Consider the following 21,198-nt stretch of genomic DNA (forward strand, 5'->3'; position numbering starts at 1 on the left):
AAAAAAAAAAGGAGCAAGTGCGCGTACAGCAGACATTCCAGAAAATAGCGCAACAGTGTCGCACGCTACGCAGAAGGGGGTAACGAGTTCAGGGTCCTAGCAGCCTGGAGAAAGAAGCTGTTGGCGAGTCTGGTGGTATGAGGCTGCGTGGAAAATAAGAAGCGCTGTGGCCATCGGCGCACGAATGCATGGACACTGCATGTAATTTTGTTCTCGAAGACTTAGTACTCACAAATTCCTTTTGCATGAAGAGCAGCAAGAGGCACTTTTTGCATTTTTAACTGGAAAAGAGGTTTGTGCTTCTTTTACTTCTTGACAAGGATTTCCATTGTCGTGAGAGGTCAAAACAAAAAAATGGTTGGCTGCATAAGTTGCCACATCGCTCACTCAACTTATCAGTATTGTACTCAGTTGTCCCTCCTTTCCCCAGCAGATCACAGTGGAGCGATCCCAGATTGACACTGCAAAGAATCCTTTCAGCGATTCACAATTCATCAGTCTGGCTCATGCCAGGTTAATACCTGTGTTAGCAGAGGCTATTTTGGACAAAATGTGTTCTTTCTTGTTTCAAACATCTAAAAATGTGGGTCACAACTACGCAAATAAAGGAAAATCCGGGTTCTTAAGTGACAGCTGTTGAGAAACACTGTTCTAAATGGTAACAATCTAAATCTGCATTACCTGAATAAAAAGCTACATACTACTACCTATTCTCCACAAACAGGTATTGAATCTGTACGGTATATTATTGTATCACCTAGATGAGGTAGAAAGAGAGAGGGGTATGTGAAGGACCACACATTCTACAGGTTTATGAGGAAAGAAGTCCTACTGCGGTGTAATTAATAATGTTTGGTTTTCAAAGGGCCACATATCCCACCAAGTTTAGAATAATGATGAATACGCATTTCCTGTGGTGGGCCGCTCTCACTCTAATGGAAACAACTTGTCAGAACTTAGCATCAGTATGAAATCAACTTCTCTGTGTGTGTTAGACTTGGATGCCCCCAGGGACCTTCAGAAGCTGGAGCTGACTGATGAAAGCATCACTCTTGAGTGGAAAAACAGCCACGCTCAGGTGGACAGCTACCGCATTAAGTACGGGCCTCTGTCTGGAGGCGAGCACAGAGAGCTACTCTTTCCTGCCGGACTCCAAGACACAACACAGGCTAAGATAATTGGTATGCACACTCCTTGTACCTCCACAGTCCACCCAGTAACTAATAATTGTACCATCCAGTAGAAAGATATATTGCACATTGGCAAGTTGGGCAGTCTGCCCAGCATCTCAAATAGCCGTTTGCTATGAAAATAGAAATATTGAAATTCAGTTTCAAGATGCGTAATAACATTGGTATCCATGGTTTGTCTCTAATATCAGTTAAGCACAAAGAATATGAAGTTCACAACAGAGATAGAAATGTTGAATGACGTTTATGATTATTGCCGCAAATGGGTACAGAAGGCACGCTTCCTGTTTTTATCTGTTCATTTACCATATCCATTTTATATATCAAAAGTACTCAATATATTTTATCACCTTAGACCAGTTAATGTGTGTCCAAACGAAAGGTACTTTAGCTTCATCGCTGAATGCAAGGTTTTTCTATTCCTGGCACAAACAATGATTTCTGAGTTGTGTCACTGCTCTGTCTGCATCTTACGTCACTGTAAGTGAAAAGCAAGTTTTGACAGTATGAAGTGTTTACTCTCATTATTTGGACGTGCAGTCTGTCTTAATAATTGGACAGTGTTGTGTTCTGCCAGCTGATTTCTGCAGTAGCTTTCCTTTGTTTTGGATTGCGAAATGTTTGCCCGTCTACAATAAGGCTGCCTTATGAGAAAACCACCCAGGGGGTTTGGCATTCACTGTTTAAATTGAATCAGTATGCTGCTTATTTCTCTTTTGCTCAAGCAAGAGACATGGGCATGTTTTCATCTATCAATGCTGTTGACATTATAAAGCAGCGCTTTGAGCTTTGTTTTTTTATTTTTTTTATTTTTTTATTTTGTCGTAGTTTGTTGATTAGACACAATAAGAGAGGGGAAAAACTTTGTCAAATGGTGTCTTTGTCTGGCACAATTCTTTGTCCTTGGGAGGCCCATCTCATGGAAATAAAGCATAGTGTCCATTCAGCAGACGTCCCCCTCTTCACCACACACCTCAGTAGTGCTTTCACACAGTTATTATCTGTAATTGCCTTCACGCTCGTGATTTTATTGATAATGAGTTTCCTGGGTATTAGGTGTAATTTCATGCTGCAGAACTCTGTGTGTGATGACCTCTGTGGGAGTTAATAAAGGAATTAAAGGCGATCAGGCCGAGAGAGGGCTTAATTGTGGAAACCAAAGGCTTTCCAAAGCCAGCGGTATCATTGGGAGTAGTGTTTCTGCTGCACGACAAGGGCCCTATAGATCCATCAATGCAAACACACCAGCCGTGTTCCACAAGGAGCTCAAGCTTACCATGAAATGCAATTTGGCTGCAACCTATTGTGCTATCATGCCACATGAAAGTGTTTTTGTGTTTGCCATGGCCACTGAAGCCATTAGCAGAAACAGCTGGCCACTTGACGAGACAGACTCCCAGCCATTCAGCTCAGGGAAGATAGAGGAATTTGGACAAACAACCATATCAGTTGGTTGATTTTGTTTATTTTGCATGGTTACCTAGGTCTGAGACCCGGCACAGAGTATGGAATGGGAGTGACAGCAGTGAAAGGGGAACGAGAGAGTCTGCCCACGACCACCAATGCTGTGACCGGTATGAAGATTTCACTTACTACCATAAGACAATTAATGTTAACTTTAACAATGTCTGTAATTGTCAGTAATGTCCATCATTCAGCAGTTACACTATGTATGTTTGTATGTTTGTCCAAAAATGTTATATTTTCCCAGTCTTGTGGGAGTCTTGATATCGTCTGAAGTTCAGTTTGTTTTGTTCATTTTTGCTAATTCATCAATTTTGTTTGTCAGAATTCCACCAAATCAAACGTATATACTGTATGCTAATTACAGAAAAGTTTCAATAGTTATCACAGTTAACAAATAGTAACAAAATTCCGTTCAAATCTTTGCAATAAATTTAGGCCCTTTAGTGGTAACATTTATTGATTCGCACACTCTGTCCTGTATCAAGCTAGCAGATTAACTTCCATTCTCTGTGTATGCAGTTACTGTCATCATTGGGTATAATTTAGTGAAAAGACTAAGGGAGGGAGAAGAAGCTAACAGAATCATTTTTTTGTAGGACGTCACTAAACCATTTGTAACAAAAACAAATAAAAAAAAACATTATTATTGAAAACCCGGTTGCTCATTCTCATGATGAACTAATTAATTATTGTAAATCACAAGGGGAAAACAATGTTTCCTTACAATAACCCTCATTTTATTTTGCTTTGTAGGGCCAAACACCTCCCCTTTGACTGATGACGAGGGTGACAGTCCACTGTCTCCCTCGCTTTGCATCAGCTCAAAAAGGCCCTGGCGTCAAATCGCAATTTACAAACTAGTGTCTTGTATGTTTCAGCTCTGGATGCACCAAAGGACCTAACTGTTGCAGAGGTGACAGAAACAACAATGATGTTGGAATGGAGGCGCCCCTTGGCCAAGATAGACTCCTACCGACTTGTTTATGTTTCCGCTGATGGTCAAAGAGCAGAGGAAGTGGTCCCAGGAGGCTCTGAGTCCCACACCTTGAGAGGCCTGACACCAGGCATGCTCTATACCATCAGCATCACTGCAGAGAGGGGCCGCAAGACCAGTGAACCTTCTACCATCTCTGCACCTACAGGTCGGTGAATATGAATCATCAGCAGTCTTTTTGACGGATAATGTAACATAGCTCCTTACTGGACAAAGTGATATGGCATTGGTATCAAACTCATGGCCCAGGGGCAAGATACGGCTCGTCACATCATTTTATGTGGCGCGCGGAGACAAATTGTGTATCGACTTCACGTGTCTGTCAGGCGCGGAGCAGGGAGAGGACTCGAATGCAGAGTTTCCACTGTCCAAAGATGTGTTTATTGTCTCCACTGGTAGTAGTAACAAAAAGCGCCTCAATATGAGGGAAATAAAGGGGGAAACTAAGGCGCCTCGAACCGAGGGAGAAAAAAGGGGAAATCAAAACGCCTCGAACCGAGGGAACTACTATAACGAGACAACGATGTAACCAAGTTACCATAGGTGATCAAACAAGGCTTCTAAGTGAAACTCGAGGGTTTCGTGATCGCTAGTGTTCTTAGCAAGGCAAGACGCACTGGCAGTGGACACGGGGAAAGACGCGGGTTATATGGACACAGGAGGGGAACACAGGTGAAGACAGTTGGTCATTGACGCAGGTGCACACACTTGGAATCAGGGGTTCACGTGACCGGACGCACAGGGGAAGGACACACCGACTGGAACGAGAGGAAAAGTACACAATAAAACAGGAAGTGATCCGGACGACAGATGACAGCATGACAGTGTCAGTATTAAAATTACAACTTGTCTTCAGTTTTAAAAAAATAGAAGTATTGGTAGTATTGCAATTACCATTCATCTTTTTAAAATATTGGAACAGTTTTTATTCGTCTCTTATTTCAATACTTGTTGTCCATCAGTTTGTTGTGTAGCCTATATTGTATCATCATATATGGCGTTGACAGTCATAATGGTCCTTCGAAAGAAACTATGATGCGGCCCGATCAGTGAAGTAACAGTTGACACAGATTTCAGCCAAGAAAGGCTCAACTCTTAAAAATAAGAAGTGGAGTCTGTACTTGTCTATCTTTCTATTTGTTTGTTTGTTTGTTTGTTTGTTTGTTTGTTTGTTTGTTTGTTTGTTTGTTTGTTTCCCACCAGTTTCTTTCACTTTTTTATTGATTCTTTCTTAGTTTGTTTCTTTGTGGAGTATAACATTTTTGTCTCCCTCCTTGATTCATGCATAAACCCAGTACTGTAACTAAGCAACACATTGATCAATTATCAATTGAACATAAGCTTCTGCCTAACCTTTTCAATTTGGTTACATATCTGAAGGTTTCTTGATCTCTTTAACCATGTTACTTTTTTGTGTTACTTTTCTTTTTCATTGAAATCTTACCAAAATGACAAAAATGCATGATTCCAGCAATACATTTTAAGGTCTGTAACATAGATTTTCCCATTTTGCAATAATGGTGAAGGGGTTGCTTTTGTCAACATGGTCCCGTGACAACAGCATCTGCATTTTGAATGAGCTTTACCACTTTCTTGGCTATCTCATTCAATATTCTGTCACGCCTTTTCAGTCTCTGTGGAGACGGTGCTGCTGATAGAGAAGGGCAGGGAACAACAACAATGCAACCCAAAAACAGTCGAACAATGGCTTTTCTTATGCTACCAGACTTTCCAGCAACTTTAAATAGATTTTTTTCCCCCCATTCTCTAACCATCCCCTAACCAGGAACTAACTCACTTGCAGACCACTGATGACCACACGATCTAATACTGCATGCACAAACAAGTACAGCCAAGCATCCTATAGTAATGGTCGTACATTTTAAAAGAATAATAGTGGTTCAAAAATACCACTGGTTCATGTAAGTATTGCTGCCCATCAAACAGAGGCAATAAATTGTTTGTTTGTTTGTTTGTTTATTTATTTATTTATTTATTTGTTTGTTTGTTTGTTTGTTTGGTTGGTTGGTTGGTTGGTTGGTTGGTTGGTTGGTTGGTTGGTTGGTTGGTTGGTTGGTTGGTTGGTTGGTTGGTTGGTTGGTTGGTTGGTTGGTTGGTTGGTTGGTGAAGAACAAAATCTATTGTAATTAAAAAATTATATCAAGAAGAGAAAGCACATCAATGGTTAAGTCGTTAAGCACAGTTTACATGTTCAAAAGGGAGTAGGAAGACGTAAAAAAAAAAAAAATCTAGTCCCACCCCTTGTTCTTATGTGACTCATAATAATACAAAAATAAGTTATTTGTTGGAATTAATTGTTTGCCTGAAGTAATACCGCCTATTTCTTCGACTGGGGCTCATATATAGTATGTGGGAATACATTTGCCATTACTGTGTAGTATTAATTTTTCCTCATCCTAAAAACAAAACAAAATAATTGTGGCACACTTACACACAATTGTCAAATCACCTTATGCAATAAGTTTCAACATCTGTGGACAAAAATCAAAATACGTGGGAAAAGAAAAAGATCTATAAATAACGGCTCATTGTGTATATCTGGACTGCACTTTAATTATAATGGGCAGGGTGATGGCAGTGGTGGTGTGGGGAGGGCCATTGAATAATGTTCATTCATGTGGTAATTGTTGACGTGAGCCTTGCTCCCCTCTGGTTTTGTGCGATTTGACCGCGATGAACTCTGGTTCTGTCAGATAAAAGGCCACATGCTGGGACTCCTGTTAAAACATTGTCTCTGAAATCAGCAGCCTTCTAATCCACAGCCTGCGTTGATCTGAGCTGAGCCTTTATCGTCTCCAGACATGAACGTAGATTGGACTCGTTTTAAAGGAGGAATTGGAGAAATGTGGAGCAGTGGATATGACAAGGTTTGGATGGACGGTTCAGTGATCTACTTACTGCCTAAGTGACGATTACAAGAATTTAATTTAATAGTGTTTGAAGGGATCTACTGAGAGGCAGATGAAAATGTTTTATGTGAATATAATACTTGAATGATAAATAGAGAAACAGACCACCGTCATAAGGCTCACACCAAATTTGTCACAACGTACCGTTGCATGCCTTGTGCGATTTCCCCTTGACGATTTTCCACAAGTACTTTAATGCACTCGTTGTCGCAGCAGGTCCATAGTTTACCTCTGTCTGACGTGCCATGTTCCTTTTCTTTGTTGACTTTATTGGTGGCCTGCACTTTGTCTTTGTGGTATGATGTCTCCTAATAATCTACCTACATTGCATGTTTTGAAAATGAGGTCTGCAACCCATGGCTCCAGAGCCGCATGTGCAAAGCAAAGAAGAAAAAAATAAGGCAAGCCAAGAGCGAATGCGCCAGCCCCACCCGCTTCCTCAAGTGACATTAATATCCATCCATCCATCCATCCATTTTCCATACCGCTTGTCCCCACGGGGGTCGCGGGCGTGCTGGAGTCCATCCCAGCAGTCATCGGGACACACTGAACCGATTGCCAGCCAATTGCGAACAACCATCCGCACTCGCACTCACACCTAAGGGCAGTTTGGAGTGCTCAATCGGCCTACCAAGCATGTTTTTGGGATGTAGGAGGAAACCAGAGTGCCCGAGATGTCAGATATATTTATTCATTTATTTACTTTTGTCATTAAGCCTTTTTATTCTGATTAGGCTTTTAATCCAAATGAATGCGTCCTAAAAACATAGCCACTGTCTCTCAGGACATCTGCTCTCCATAAACCTGGCAGTGTTGAGGACATTGCGAGTTGTGATGTTTTTCTGCACCCTCTATATCATTCTAATCTATTCTCTGAATGTGCACATAATGGTCTCGGATTACAGGCTGCTGCACATTGTTCCGCATGGCTTCCGCACTTCTACTTGAAGTGGACAGTGTACTTTCTACCGTTCTGGGAGGGCTACACTCCACCTTCAAATGTTAATGGCTCATTTGTGGTCATTAATGCACACAAGCTGCATTGCATGTCTCACTGTTGCTTTCAATTTTAAAGTCTTCTCTCTCATATGGTAATATGGACGTTATGGCTATAGGCAGCCATCAATAATGAGACGCTTTGTTCAGGTCTGTTCTTTTGTAGTGAAAATTGCAGAATTGCAGTCAAGTGAAAGCAGCATTTTCCTTTGAGACAGCAAAATGAAATGACTGAAATACAGCACCATTAGTGTCAACATTTTCGCTGCTACCACCTACGGTCTCACAAAACACCACTCATGTTTGCTCGGATGTTCAACATCATGCATTATAATAAACGTTTTGGAATGCTTTGTTTGTATGCTAACGTTTAGACCAATATCAGATGGATTCTATCAAAATATTGGCATTATACTACCTGTGATACAGCCCTAACTGTCAGCACAGCCAGGTGAACCTTGAAAGCCATATTGTTCTGTGTGAGTTGGAAGTTGGACCCCTATTGGCTATTGCATGACTGTGGCATAGCTGGAAATGTCATATGGACTAATCTTAATAGCTTCAGCTTCTAAAATGAGTTCACCCAGTTGTGTGTGTGAAGAGAACTGGTCGGGGGGGGGTGTTCCACAAGATCATTTAAAAAAAACATGGCGGACTCTCCATTCTTTCTATGTCACCACCCTGTAACTCCATATTGATATGTTTTTCATCACCCAGCGGACGAGAAGCCCATGGTGACACATGTCAGTGTCAGCAATGTGTCATGGGACAGCTTCCTCCTGTCCTGGTCCGCAGACGAAGGGGCCTTTGAAGCATTTCTGATCGAGATCACTGATGCAGAGACGGGCGCTGAGTGGCAAAATCACACTGTGCCCGCCGATGCTCGCAGCATTGTCATCTCTGGCCTCAGTCCCATCACCTGGTACAGGGCCAATCTGTACGGGGTGTACAGGGGCCTGCTGTTAGATCCTGTCTTTGCAGACACCATCACAGGTATAAACACCGTCAATGCTGTGACCTCACTCTTTTCTTTGCTTGAGTCCTCTCTTGCTGCTTCACACTATGAGAGTGATTATCTTGTCTTCGTGGAATTCTGCTCTGTTCAGCACCGACTTCAGTTCTCTCCCGAGGAGGTTTTAAAAAAAAAAAAAAGTTATTTTCTCCTTTTCCTTTCCTTTTAAAAACTATAAACTACAGCCTCAAAATTACCCTGGACCAAAGTTTGTAGAATGTTTATTTTATAAAAGGTGAAATAATTGGTATTTGCCATGTGACTGAAATTCTTTGGTTGAAAATCTGCATTGAAATCTAGAAAAGCAGGTTTTGTTCCCTTTCATTTGTTAGCACAAACATTTAAATAGTTGGAAAAGCACATTAAGAAACACAGACTAACCCATCACCCACTGCCAGACTTCATGCCAGACGCCAGTGTGACTAACTCAAATTCACCAACGACACCCAGAAATAGTTACGGAACTAATGCTCCATTTCAGAAAAGTTAGACGTATATACTACACACTTCGTTACTTCCTTGGAGGATATAAGTATGTAGTCCAATTTAGTAATCAAAAACATGACTAATGAGTGTCACATGTTTGGTATTTGTTTTTTTTTTAATTGAACAGTCGATTTAATCAGCAAACCTGGCCACAAAGTCCAGTTTTTTTCAGCCAAGATAAGTTTTTAAGATAAACTTGTAAACATTTGAGAGCACATGTTGTGTTGAATGGTACATGGTATATGTAGTACAACAATTAAATACAAATAGCTTAATGGCCTCCGGTGTACAGAAGTCTGTCTTGGCCATAAACTCCAGTTATATGAATAGTAGTTTGTAAGCTTGCACTTTTATTTATTGGAGATTAGATGGCCAACTTTGTTGCAGTTTTTTTTATATTTTCCCATTTTGAACAATTATGAAAATTGGGCTACCCCACCAGCGGCTCGGTGTGGCACTGGGTAGCACGTCCGCCTCACAGTTAGGAGGGTGCGGGTTTGATTCCACCTCCGGCCCTCCCTGTGTGGAGTTTGCATGTTCTCCCCGGGCCCGCGTGGGTTTTCTCCGAGCACTCCGGTTTCCTCCCACATCCCGAAAATTGCTTGGGAGGCCGATTGAGCACTCCACATTGTCCCTAGGTGTGAGTGCGAGTGCGAATGGTTGTTTGTCTCTGTGTGCCCTGCGATTGGCTGGCAACTGGTTCAGGGTGTCCCTCGCCTGCTGCCCGATGAAGGCTAGGATAGGCTCCAGCATGCCCGCAACCCCCGTGGGGACTAAGCGGTACAGAAAATGGATGGATGGATGGGCTACCCCCCACACACACGCATACACACACACACACACACACACACACACACACACACACACACAATCATGTCATTTGTGTTAAAATGGGTCACAAACTTGACCTTAAAGATGTCAGTCTGCATGCTGAAAAGCAACTGAGGTCCTATTTTCATAGACAGTGCATGTGCATTTGAGCGTAAAAACTGGCACATTTTGATTTCCGTGCTTGCATTTTGGCCCAATTTCCTCTGTTTGGGATTTTGTCAGACCGTGCTGCAACATGCTGGGCATTCCAGTGGATGGGAGACGAGTTTTTTTTTTTTTTTTTTTTACATGCCGTGATCCATCCAACAAATTGGTAGTAGAAAGTACAATCATTTCTAGATTATCTAAAAGCAGGTCTAAGTTTTGAGGCAGGTGATGTAACGCATTTGTGATGTATTTGATCAAAGTGGAGGCAGACAGATTCTGAGCTCTGCGTGAAATGTTTGGTGGCTCACGTTTCTGTGATTAAGGGCTATGTAAATAAACCTGACTTGAGTTGAATCAAGAGAACATTTTCAAATATTACACACTACTCTATAACAATACCCCCGACAAACAAGAAGATTCTTGTAGGCCAATTGGCAACATCGTAAAACTGAATCAATCCTCGCTTTATTCACAGTTTTATGAGTGTCTCATTCCAGCATAAAGCATCATTTAACCTTTTAAAGACTAATCAGTCAAGTGGGGAAAAAAATGGGAGAACTGACAGGAATTAAATAAAAAACCCGAGGCTTTGTATGAGACTTCTCGTCTGTATGCATCCCAAGTTCCCCAAAGACTGGGCCGCGCTTCATTCTCAGGCTGCCATTGCCCTTGCCTTTGCCAGGGGCTTCTGAGGCCACGCAGAATATGGCATACACTCAACACAGTCTATTGTCACCATGTTAATGGTCGAACAAACCATCTTTTTTCAAGAGCATTAAGCATTCCAAGTAGTGAATGCAGGCACTGACTAACTTAATTATGTCGTGCACAGTAGTCAACACTAGTCAAGTGGAGAAAGACATTACAAGGGAGATTAAGTCCTCCAACTGAAAAACATTAAGCACGGAAACTTTGATTAGCCAAATAGTTTTATGTAACAATGTTACCACAAACAGATGTGGACAGCATGCCGAATTACCTTGAATCTCTCTGGATTTTTATCACCACAAACTAGCAGTAAAGTTGTCAGGTGTAACTGGTACATAGTTTCTGCTTGCAGAACACTTGTTGCCGCAGGCGAAGCTCCATGACCTCATCCAAATGACAAACTCGCTTTTGTGAGTGGCGATTCTGTTCCCCCAAGACGTGGGGGTGTGCATAAAGACACAGTGGAAGGAGCAGTGGTACGGTGGAGAGGGTGAAATCAGTAGCAAGCTAGCGCTTGTAAGCTGATGGAGGTGACCCTCCTTCTGTTGCACTGACCAGTTAAAGCTGCCGATGCTGGCTAATGAGGAGTGACAGCTCCTTGTTGATTTGTCTGTTCTGTTTCTCATTTCCTCTGCTTCTTCTCACAACAAATGCCTTGCGCATTTTTTTCCTCGTAAGGAAAAGGGGCTTGAGGTGAACCCTTACAACACTCACATTTGGTGGTGTTTTAATGAGCAGTGGCACTAGGATTTATTCTAGGTTTTTCTTAGCCTTAATATGCCTTTTTCTTTTCTAGACTGCTTTAAAAGCTCCGTCTGATCCATGTGTCCTTGGATCCATAGATGCTACTGGATGTTTCTCTGGCTAATTAGGTTGTGGGTTTACTGTTGTCTTCCTATAGGCTGCTAAAAATGGCTGCCGGTCAAACAGCTTTTCAACAACACATACTCGCATTTGTGAAATGAGAGGTAGTGGGATGAACTTTTCCACTCGTGCAAATATTATTGTCAAACATTGTCTATTCTGTCATGAAATTTTGGAGATTCTAAATGACTTGGACAAACTTGAAACCAGTCACAAGAAGGAGTCATTTCATATTGCTTGACAAAACTCCTTTCAACTTTGCATTTACTTGGATCTCGGTCATTTGCTTTCAGTACGCTGTGACTTTTCCTGGAGGAGTTTCTAAGATGTGCTGTCCCAAGTTTTAAACTCAGCGTTAAGCAGAATGGATTCGATTCCCAAGCACCCGGACCAAGTTAAATTGAACAAAACATGGCTTTTAACCCAGTTATGACTTCTCTAAAATTACAGATGGGATAGATTTATTTTCTGTTTGTTCTTCTTAAACTAACACTTCAAATTCATTTTGTATGCAAACTTGTCAGTCAAAAAAATCAATAGGTTGAGGTGGAAAACAACTTTTTAATTGCAAGATTTAAGGTTTTGATGATGACCTTTTTGTACTTACACAAAAGATTTTAATACATATCCAGATAAAGAATTTATGAAGTACGCCCTTAAAAATACTGGGTTACAAACAACTCAACAAATTTATTTTGCCCAAAACACTCAGAATTTTTTTTTTTTTGCAAAACAACACAAAGTTTGATCAAATTGCACCAACTTCCTGGGTTGGTCCAGTTTTTTAACCCAGCAGTTTTAAAGGTGTGTTAGCCTAGCAGGTACCAAGTAATGAATTTGAGTAGCATTCAAAATATTACTTTTGTTGTGATTCGACCTAATATACAGGATTAGAGACTTTGGTGTGAAGTTAGTCAAATCTGTGGTCTACTGAACTTTGTAGAGACAGTATTTCAAAACTCAGGCTTACTGTTGCTGAATTTCCATTTCAGATCGATTTCATTTCATAACGGTGTTCCTATTACGTAAAAGCATTCTTGAGTTTAACAGAAGAGCAAATCTGACCTTCCCTTGTCACTCAGAGACTGAACCACAGGTGCAGGCTCTCCTCCTGTCTGACATCACTCCTGAGAGCTTTAGATTGGTGTGGACAGCAGATGACGATACCTTCGACACCTTTGTCATAATGGTGAGCCAGGCTGAGAGCCCTGACCAACCCCAAGAGCTGGTGTTGAGTGGCGAAGAGAGAAGCACAGAAGTGACGGACCTCAACGAGGACACAGAGTACAAAATTGAAATCTTTGGACTAATTTTGGGAAGGCGCTCCAAGTCTGTAATCGAGGGGGTGAGAACAGGTACAGCTTGAAAGGATGGCTCTCAATGAAAATCTGGGAAGAGTTATTCAGTTTTATTTGTTTTGTCAATGTTTTTTTCCTCCTATATATGTTCTCACAAGCATGGAAAGGTCCAGGATATTGTCTTTTTTAATGTGTTTACTAACCAAACAATGTCCAAACTACTTGATGCAAAGTCTAAAATCTTACGTGTTTCCTTTGAGAAGTAGATTTAGAACATGCATCTTTATGGCACGGTTGTATTTGTGTGGCCTTGTGTCACTGGCTTGGTGTCTACAGTAACCCTGAGTGGTTGAAGTCAACTGAAAAACTGCATAAAAAATGACATATTCCAAACTGGGTCTAAAGTTTCATCTGAAAATTTTCAGACACATCTGTTGGCTCCCACTCAGGAAGTTTACTGAGCTTTTCTGCAATCCTATTGTGACATTATTTTCATCTGGTTGTCCTACCAGTGATGTCTTTGATTTATTTATTTTTTGTGTGTGGGATGGAGATGGGGTTACTGTCTCTGTCTTATACTATACAACTGTGGCCTATGAATGTGTCCTTTTTCCTCCCTGGGGATAAGGCTTTACTCTTGGGTTGTGTGGTGGATATTTTGTCTCTTGATGAAATGGGGGCAATCTCCTCAGGTCTGTCACGCAAGATACTATTACTACTGGCCGTTACTGGGAAGTAGTCTGTCAGCACTGGTCTTCTTTTGTTTGTCTACATCACTTCACAATCTCACTCTTTTCCCCTCCTTTCTTCTGTGCCTTCTAGCAAATCTCCGACAAAGCGACAGTCCCTGTATTTTCTGCTTTAACAAATGTAATTTCATGCTAAAATGCTTGATTTCATGCATTATTGAATCCTCATTGATGTACTCTAATGTTCCTGTTCCATACTATGACTAGTCTGAGAATGCAAAAATCATGTTGACTCACTCCCTCCTGTTTTGTCTCTTTTGTGTCCCTTGTGTCATTTCTACCAGATCTGGGATCACCCAAAGGTATTCGCTTCTCTGATGTCACTGACTCATCTGCTACTGTCCACTGGGCAGTTCCAAGAGCCCGCGTAGACAGCTACAGGGTTACATATGTGCCTGCTCATGGAGGTCAGTCTCATCATGTTCGAACAACATTAATTCAGGCAACTTGACAATCTCTGTCAAGAAAACCAACCCATGACCTACGTATATCTAAATCTTTATAACCGCTGGCACTTTAACTCTAAGCTACATAAAATGTGACTTGGAAGGAACTTGTATATTATGCAAAATATACTTTACAGATACATTGTGGGGCATTGAATACAGTGTTAGCACAGATTAGCTAACATTTGTGACTAACGTGTAGTGTTACCTTGCGATATTGGATGGATGGATGGATGGATGGATGGATGGATGGATGGATGGATGGATGGATGGATGGATGGATGGAGCGTGCGTACGTGTGTGTGTGTGTGTGTGTGTGTGTGTGTGTGTGTGTGTGTGTGTGTGTGTGTGTGTGTGTGTGTGTGTGTGTGTGTGTCTGTGTGTGCGTGTGTGCGTGTGTGTGTGTGTGTAGGTGCATGCATGCTGCATATTTCAAATGTTCAATATGAGCTCTTCAATCGCATCATTTTAATGGTGTGATGTACATTTTTCATGATCACACTTTCTACAGAGTGTCAATGATATTTCCTGATTCACACTGAACTGTTTGGGCACTCAGGGAATGCTAAGACTCTGACAGTGGACGGATCAAACTCGCAGACTGTTCTACCCAACCTGATACCTGGTGTCACCTACCAGGTTACTGTTGTTGCAGTCAAGGCTCAAAGGGAGAGTCAGCCTGGATCAGACAGTGTCACGACTGGTAAGATTTGTGTTGCACTGACAGTTTTTTGCCACACAGTTGCCGGAAACTTCAATAGGAAGACATACACCATCAAATTTAATGCAAGATCAAAAAATATATACTTGATTCCACACTTGATTACTCCAAACCTTCCCACCAGCTTAAAGTTTTATTGTTTGTGTTACAGCTTTAGATAAACCCCGTGGTCTGACTGCAGTCAATATCACAGACACGGAAGCCCTACTTCTCTGGCAGCCTGCCATTGCTACAGTTGATGGCTATGTTATTACCTATAGTGCAGACTCAGGTAAGAATTTACATACACTGCTTCACACTGCTTCAAACCTATGCTAATTACCTACAACCAGCTGTGGACATCCATCTATTTGCTATATTAACAGAGAAACTAAAAGATGTGGTTAAAGTACCAAAGGTTTGATGCCAGTATTATTTTATATCTCAAACACAATTCAAAATTCAATCTAGCATTTCATCTATTGAAACTATTCACTACCACTCTCAAGCTGCTTGATTTTTATTCCTGACATTTTGTGTCCCCCAGTGGCTCCAGTGATGGAGCGTGTGTCAGGAAATGTGGTGGAGTTTGCAATGACTACCCTGGTGCCAGCAACGCGATATACTGTAAAGGTCTATGCCATAAGGGATGTGGCCAAGAGCGCAGTCACTACAACAGAATTTACCACCGGTGGGCTTTTGTTTGAGCATAAAATAATTCAAATATTTCAATGCACATTGACTTCATTCAAATGTTGATCAAATGACAAATGGTGATGCATTAGACATGAACAATCCAATCTGTAGCTGCTGACTAACCCCTTTTTCTGTTAAGATGTGGATGCCCCTCAGGACCTGGCAGCAAGCAATATCCAGACAGAGTCAGGCATGTTGACTTGGAGGCCGCCACGTGCTGACATTACTGGGTACATCCTCAGTTTTGAGTCTTCTGATGGCGTCTTCCGGGTAAATAGATATTGTACTTCACGCATTCTGATCTTTTTAAGATAGACATTGCCAATATTTCTTGTGTAATTTTGCTCTTTAATTATTATAAATGAAGTCAGTAACATAACATATTATTTATTACCTCATCTCAGGAGGTGGTTCTCAGTCCGACTGCAGTTTCCTACAACATGGTTCAACTCAGTGCCTCAACAGAATACTCAGTCAGGCTGCAGGCCATAGCAGGGCCCAAGAGAAGCAGAGTCATCAGCACTGTCTTCACAACCAGTAAGTAAAAGCATGACCACTGTATGATGAAAAAAAAAAAAAAAAACATCAGATGCAAGTTGATGGACCGTATGTTCAATCCTATAAGTCCTTAATATTCACCCCATAAATAGATGGGGCTACCAAATAAGCACTGTGATTTCCAACCAACGTGCCATAGGTAATTTGTCAATTGCCACTTGGGTAATATTGTACAGTACACCATAAATATGACATAAGTCGCGACAAAAATTAAACCCTTGCTCTCTACAGCATTCTTGCTTCACTTTGGCTATTTCCGTTATCATCTCTGATATAAAATTAAACTGATTAGATGCCTCAATAAATTATGACATGTATAATTGTATAATTATTTTTTTATTGTTACAATTAGTACTTGATTGGTTAAGTGACATCCTCAGGTAACATTTAGTTATTAACTGGCATCATTGGGGAGCCAGCACTTAAGTGTGTGCGTGTGTGTGTGTGTGTGTGTGTGTGTGCGTGTGTGCGTGCTTGTGTGTGCGCTTGTGTGCGCGCGTGCGCGTGCATGCGTGCTTGCGTGCGTGCGTCTGTGTTTCTAGCTGGCGTGCTCTACAAATATCCAAGGGACTGTTCCCAGGCCTTGCTAAATGGTGACACCCAGTCTGGCCTGTACACCATCTATCTGGGTGGAGATGAGAGCCAGCCCCTTCAGGTCTACTGTGACATGACCACTGACGGAGGTGGATGGATTGTGAGTCCCTGACATATTTAAGATACATAAGTTGGAGAGAGACCCTAAATGTTCTTATTTTAAATTTCTTTACAAGCCCCTCAATCTATCTATCTATCTATCTATCTATCTATCTATCTATCTATCTATCTATCTATCTATCTATCTATCTATCTATCTATCTATCTATCTATCTATCTATCTATCTATCTATCTATCTATCTATCTATCTATCTATCTATCTATCTACCTACCTACTTACCTACGTACCTACCTACCTACCTGTCGGTCAGTCGGTCTGTCTGTCTATCGATCTGTCCATCTATCTCAAATGGGCTACTTGCTTAATTAAACATATCTTTCAACCCAAAACCTGAAAACATTGTTGATAAATACAGTATTATCAGTATTTGGTTTAGTTTTTCACGATTTCTAAAAAGATCAATAAAAGGCCTAGGCCTTATTGTAGGAAGTTGGATAATAAGAATATAAGTGTTTATGAGATATCAAATCACATAAATCCTGCATAATCAAATCTTTCTGTTATATTTTTCCTTTACAGATTTTCCTCAAACGCCAAAGTGGCAGATTGGAGTTTTTCCGCAATTGGAAGAATTATACAGCTGGCTTTGGAGACATAAATGACGAATTCTGGCTTGGTATTTTCTAGTTGATAATACAGTACACCAAATATTTTTGTCCAAGATTCTATATATTGAATTCCATTGGGCTACTTTTTTTCATCACTTATAATTTAGGGCATTTATCTCTTTATTATAGCTACGTATGTCTACAACAGTTGAAAAAAAAAATGAAAAAAGAGATTCTGATGATATTTTTACTTTAATTATCGGTAAGTGATAGCCTTCCATTCAATTGGCTGACCAAGAGTAGTTGGCAGAATACAGTAGATGAGTTTTGTCTCTTAGGTGATAAACAAAATACACTACACCGTGCATTTCAAACCTCAAATGTGTGTTTAACTATGCTTCAATGTGCAATTTCAACACTATTTTGCCCCTCAGGTCTGTCCAACCTTCATAAGATTACAGCTGGCGGTCAGTATGAGCTGCGAGTGGACCTTAGGGACAAAGGAGAAACAGCCTACGCTCATTATGACAAGTTCTCTGTCTCTGAACCTCGGACTCGTTACAAAGTTCATGTTGGGGGATACAGTGGAACGGCAGGTAAAGATGAATCAGATGATAAAGACAGCCAAACTATTTCAATATTTTGGATACACTTGGATACACTTCAAAAAGTAAGAATGGAATAAAACCATAGTTGACCCTGTTGTTTGTTTTTGAAGGTGATTCAATGACCTACCACCATGGTCGTCCTTTCTCCACTTATGACCATGACAATGACATTGCGGTTACCAACTGTGCTCTTTCATACAAGGGCGCTTTCTGGTATAAAAACTGCCACCGTGTCAATCTCATGGGAAGATATGGTGATAACAGTCACAGCAAGGTACGATTGATATCCTAAGCTCTTGGGAGAAATGTGAAGGGTAATCGCAGATACAGTATAAAACACTTTGGTCATCAACTCTTTTTACCAGCTGCAATATCTGGACACAGCTCAATTGACTTATTATTATATAATTATTCCAATTATCACAATATTTTCACACAACAATATTTTTATCATTACTTTGCTTTATCCAAAGTGTCCCACTAAAATGTGGTCAGATCTATACCTGCAGTCTTTTTAAATGAATTGTACTTGCTCCTCCTCAGGGCGTCAACTGGTTCCACTGGAAGGGCCACGAGCACTCCATTGAGTTTGCAGAGATGAAAATTAGGCCATCCAACTTCAGAAATCTGGAGGGACGGAGGAAACGCTCATAAGCGCATCACCTACTACATCAGCAACAACAACATTGCTACAATTCTTTTTGGACTCCCTATAAAACATCTCAATCTAAACCTAATCCTCTCCCGCCCCGCCATGCAACAACCAAAGCCACTGCCAAGGCCCTTGTTGCTTCCATGCACATCAACAAACCTTACTGTTCTCTCACAGGCTCCCTATACCCCATGCTGCCTGTGCCAAAATGCATATGCATGTTGCAAACTGGACTTAAGTAAAACCTGAATGGATTCTGAGTCACACACCAAAGAGAACAGAACATTGTACAAGACCTGATTATCCAAATCTCTCGTGTTTGCAGCATTTGTCGCGAGGCATGTGTGCAGCTAGGGCATTCTGTTATGTACAGTCATGAATTTACCCATCTCGTGAGCCAATTTCTTAGTAGTTGTTAACAATGTCTAAGGCAGGCAAAGCACAGTGATGTTTATAAAATTGGAATAGAGATAGCACAAGTCAACTCGAAGACACTAACCTCCTTCCCCGCACCTTCATCATCCCCTCTTCCGCACCGTCCACGTAAATTGTCATTTGTTGGTCTTTGTGTGACTGAACTCGTTGTCTCTGTGCCACTTTATCCTCCCCTGGTTTCCTCACACCCTTGTACACAAGCTAATCGATGATAGGATAGGTTTCAATGCGAGAAGAGAAAAAACTATGGGATACAATGTTTTCCATTCATTTTTGCCCCCCCGAGTCATTAGCCACTGTAATCTGCATTAAAGGAGACATATTATGCAATTTTCACAATTCAAAACAGTTCCAGGCAATTTCATAAAAAATTCCGAGTACTCTGTCAAACACATGAACGTAATATTTAATTACAAAGCTCTACTTCAAGTCAAGTCAAGTTTATTTATATAGCCCTAAATCACAGACAAGTCTCAAAGGGCTTCACATGTACAAAAATTGACAATTATTCTCAACATCCCCTGATCTTAAACTCCCACGAGGGCAAGGAAAAACTAAAAAAAAAAACTACTGGGGAAAATGAGAAACCTTGAGAAGAGACCACAGATGGGAGGATCCCCCTTCGAGGATGACCAAGCTGCAATAGATGCAGCCAGGGCACATAGAACACATATAAACACATAAACACATGTAAAACAATCCAAAGAAAAAGTGGATGTCCATATTCAAAGTGAAGAGCTGCAGGAAGGTGCCGTCAATTGTCCTGGCAGTGTCTTCGAGGGTGGTAATCCAACGTAGTTCCCTCATCCCGATCGGTTGACGAGAAATCCAGACAGCCGTTATCAGTTTGGGTGTCACCTAACCCAACTCCAGCCGAACCGGCCAACTTCAAATTATTTAGTTGATTTTTCTCGGGGTGGACGGGGTGGACAGTTCAGTCTTTTGCATACGAGCCACTCACCATCCAACCCTTGTACTTCGAAGCCAATGGGAGTACTTTTTCATGACAACTAGGGACAAAGCTCAGGTGTTGTGCTTTTGGGAGAGGCGATTAAACGGTTCGGAGGCTGAAGAGAAAGATGAGCAGAAGAGTAGAGAAAGCAGACATTGAAGTCAAACATTTTCAAAACTAGAGGCAGCACTTTAATACCAAGCTTAAAAAAAAATTACAATTATTGCAGTGGATCTGTGTATGTGGTGCATGCAGCAGAGATTTTGCCAGACTCAAATATTTTTGAAAACTGGAGCTCTTTGCCCCAACAAGCTGCCAAGTCATGGATGAAGAAACCCGTTAAGGAGGTCGTGGTAGTCACACACGTGGTCACAGTTATGGAAAAGTCAGGTCAGTTCTTCACAGACACATTTTCAGAAATGAGTAGCTCAAAAGGTTGACTTGCTTAATTTTACACTTGAGGCACTCTATGACTCTACTTTATTAGTATACAACTTATTAAATTTTTCCATAATATGTCCCCTTTAAAACACTCATCTATATTCACGTGTTTGATGAAACCAAGGCAGGACCTATTATTGAGTATATATTTTTTTCATACTCTGAGTAATGCGAATACAATAGATATATGTCAAAAAAGAGTTGTTGTGTTGTGAGAAAAGATTTTGATGCTCTAAATGTACAAAACTATCAAGCCCGTCAAGTACTATGTTGTTGAAAATGTTTGAATGAGTTAACTAAAAAACTGGCAAATATTTTTAAGCCCCCCATTTCCCGCAATGGCAGGATACTAAACCACTGACCATCAAAATTTGCCTGTGTAAGTTTGTTTTGTTCTTATTGTTTGTTTATAACTGGGTGAACAACAGGTGTTTCTCTGTAAACTGTATCACAATAAAACTGTGTTTTAAAGGATATTTTTACAACAATTTTTACTATGACAATTTACTTTTCAGTACAGAAATGTGTCACATATAGAAAAAGGGAGGCATAAGAAATACTAGAAAAAAACCTGGAACGATGAAATGCGTTAAAGATTTCACACAACGACTGACGAGCGTTAAAAGTAAAATGTATCAATAATTAACAAAATGGTTTTGAACCCATTGATGACGAATGATCGATTCTGTAACTGTTTTGACACTCTAGGACTAGAGGCTGATCGTACAGTACCGCTCACAAACAGCGGGTACTAAATGTTAACCAGCGAGCCCG

At 40.9% G+C, this 21,198-nt stretch overlaps 1 protein-coding gene across 1 annotated transcript in view; it reads left to right on the plus strand.

Annotated features, from left to right (window-relative positions):
- The window catches only part of tncb (tenascin Cb), a 107,645-nt gene extending 86,747 nt beyond the window's left edge, over positions 1–20,898 (plus strand). The window contains exons 13-28 of the mRNA XM_088375883.1: positions 996–1,181; positions 2,675–2,764; positions 3,536–3,799; positions 8,295–8,570; positions 12,708–12,980; positions 13,957–14,079; positions 14,678–14,821; positions 14,991–15,110; positions 15,366–15,509; positions 15,654–15,784; positions 15,919–16,051; positions 16,615–16,766; positions 17,308–17,404; positions 17,771–17,932; positions 18,055–18,218; positions 18,488–20,898. Coding sequence (XP_088232009.1) covers positions 996–1,181; positions 2,675–2,764; positions 3,536–3,799; positions 8,295–8,570; positions 12,708–12,980; positions 13,957–14,079; positions 14,678–14,821; positions 14,991–15,110; positions 15,366–15,509; positions 15,654–15,784; positions 15,919–16,051; positions 16,615–16,766; positions 17,308–17,404; positions 17,771–17,932; positions 18,055–18,218; positions 18,488–18,598 — 2,570 coding nt within the window. The 3' untranslated portion in view covers positions 18,599–20,898. The remainder of the gene's footprint in view (positions 1–995; positions 1,182–2,674; positions 2,765–3,535; positions 3,800–8,294; positions 8,571–12,707; positions 12,981–13,956; positions 14,080–14,677; positions 14,822–14,990; positions 15,111–15,365; positions 15,510–15,653; positions 15,785–15,918; positions 16,052–16,614; positions 16,767–17,307; positions 17,405–17,770; positions 17,933–18,054; positions 18,219–18,487) is intronic.
- Positions 20,899–21,198: the final 300 nt, after the last annotated feature.

Source organism: Syngnathus floridae, chromosome 5 (assembly GCF_059516105.1).
Source record: "Syngnathus floridae isolate MCC-2025c chromosome 5, RoL_Sflo_1.0, whole genome shotgun sequence".
NCBI classification, from domain to species: domain Eukaryota; kingdom Metazoa; phylum Chordata; class Actinopteri; order Syngnathiformes; family Syngnathidae; genus Syngnathus; species Syngnathus floridae.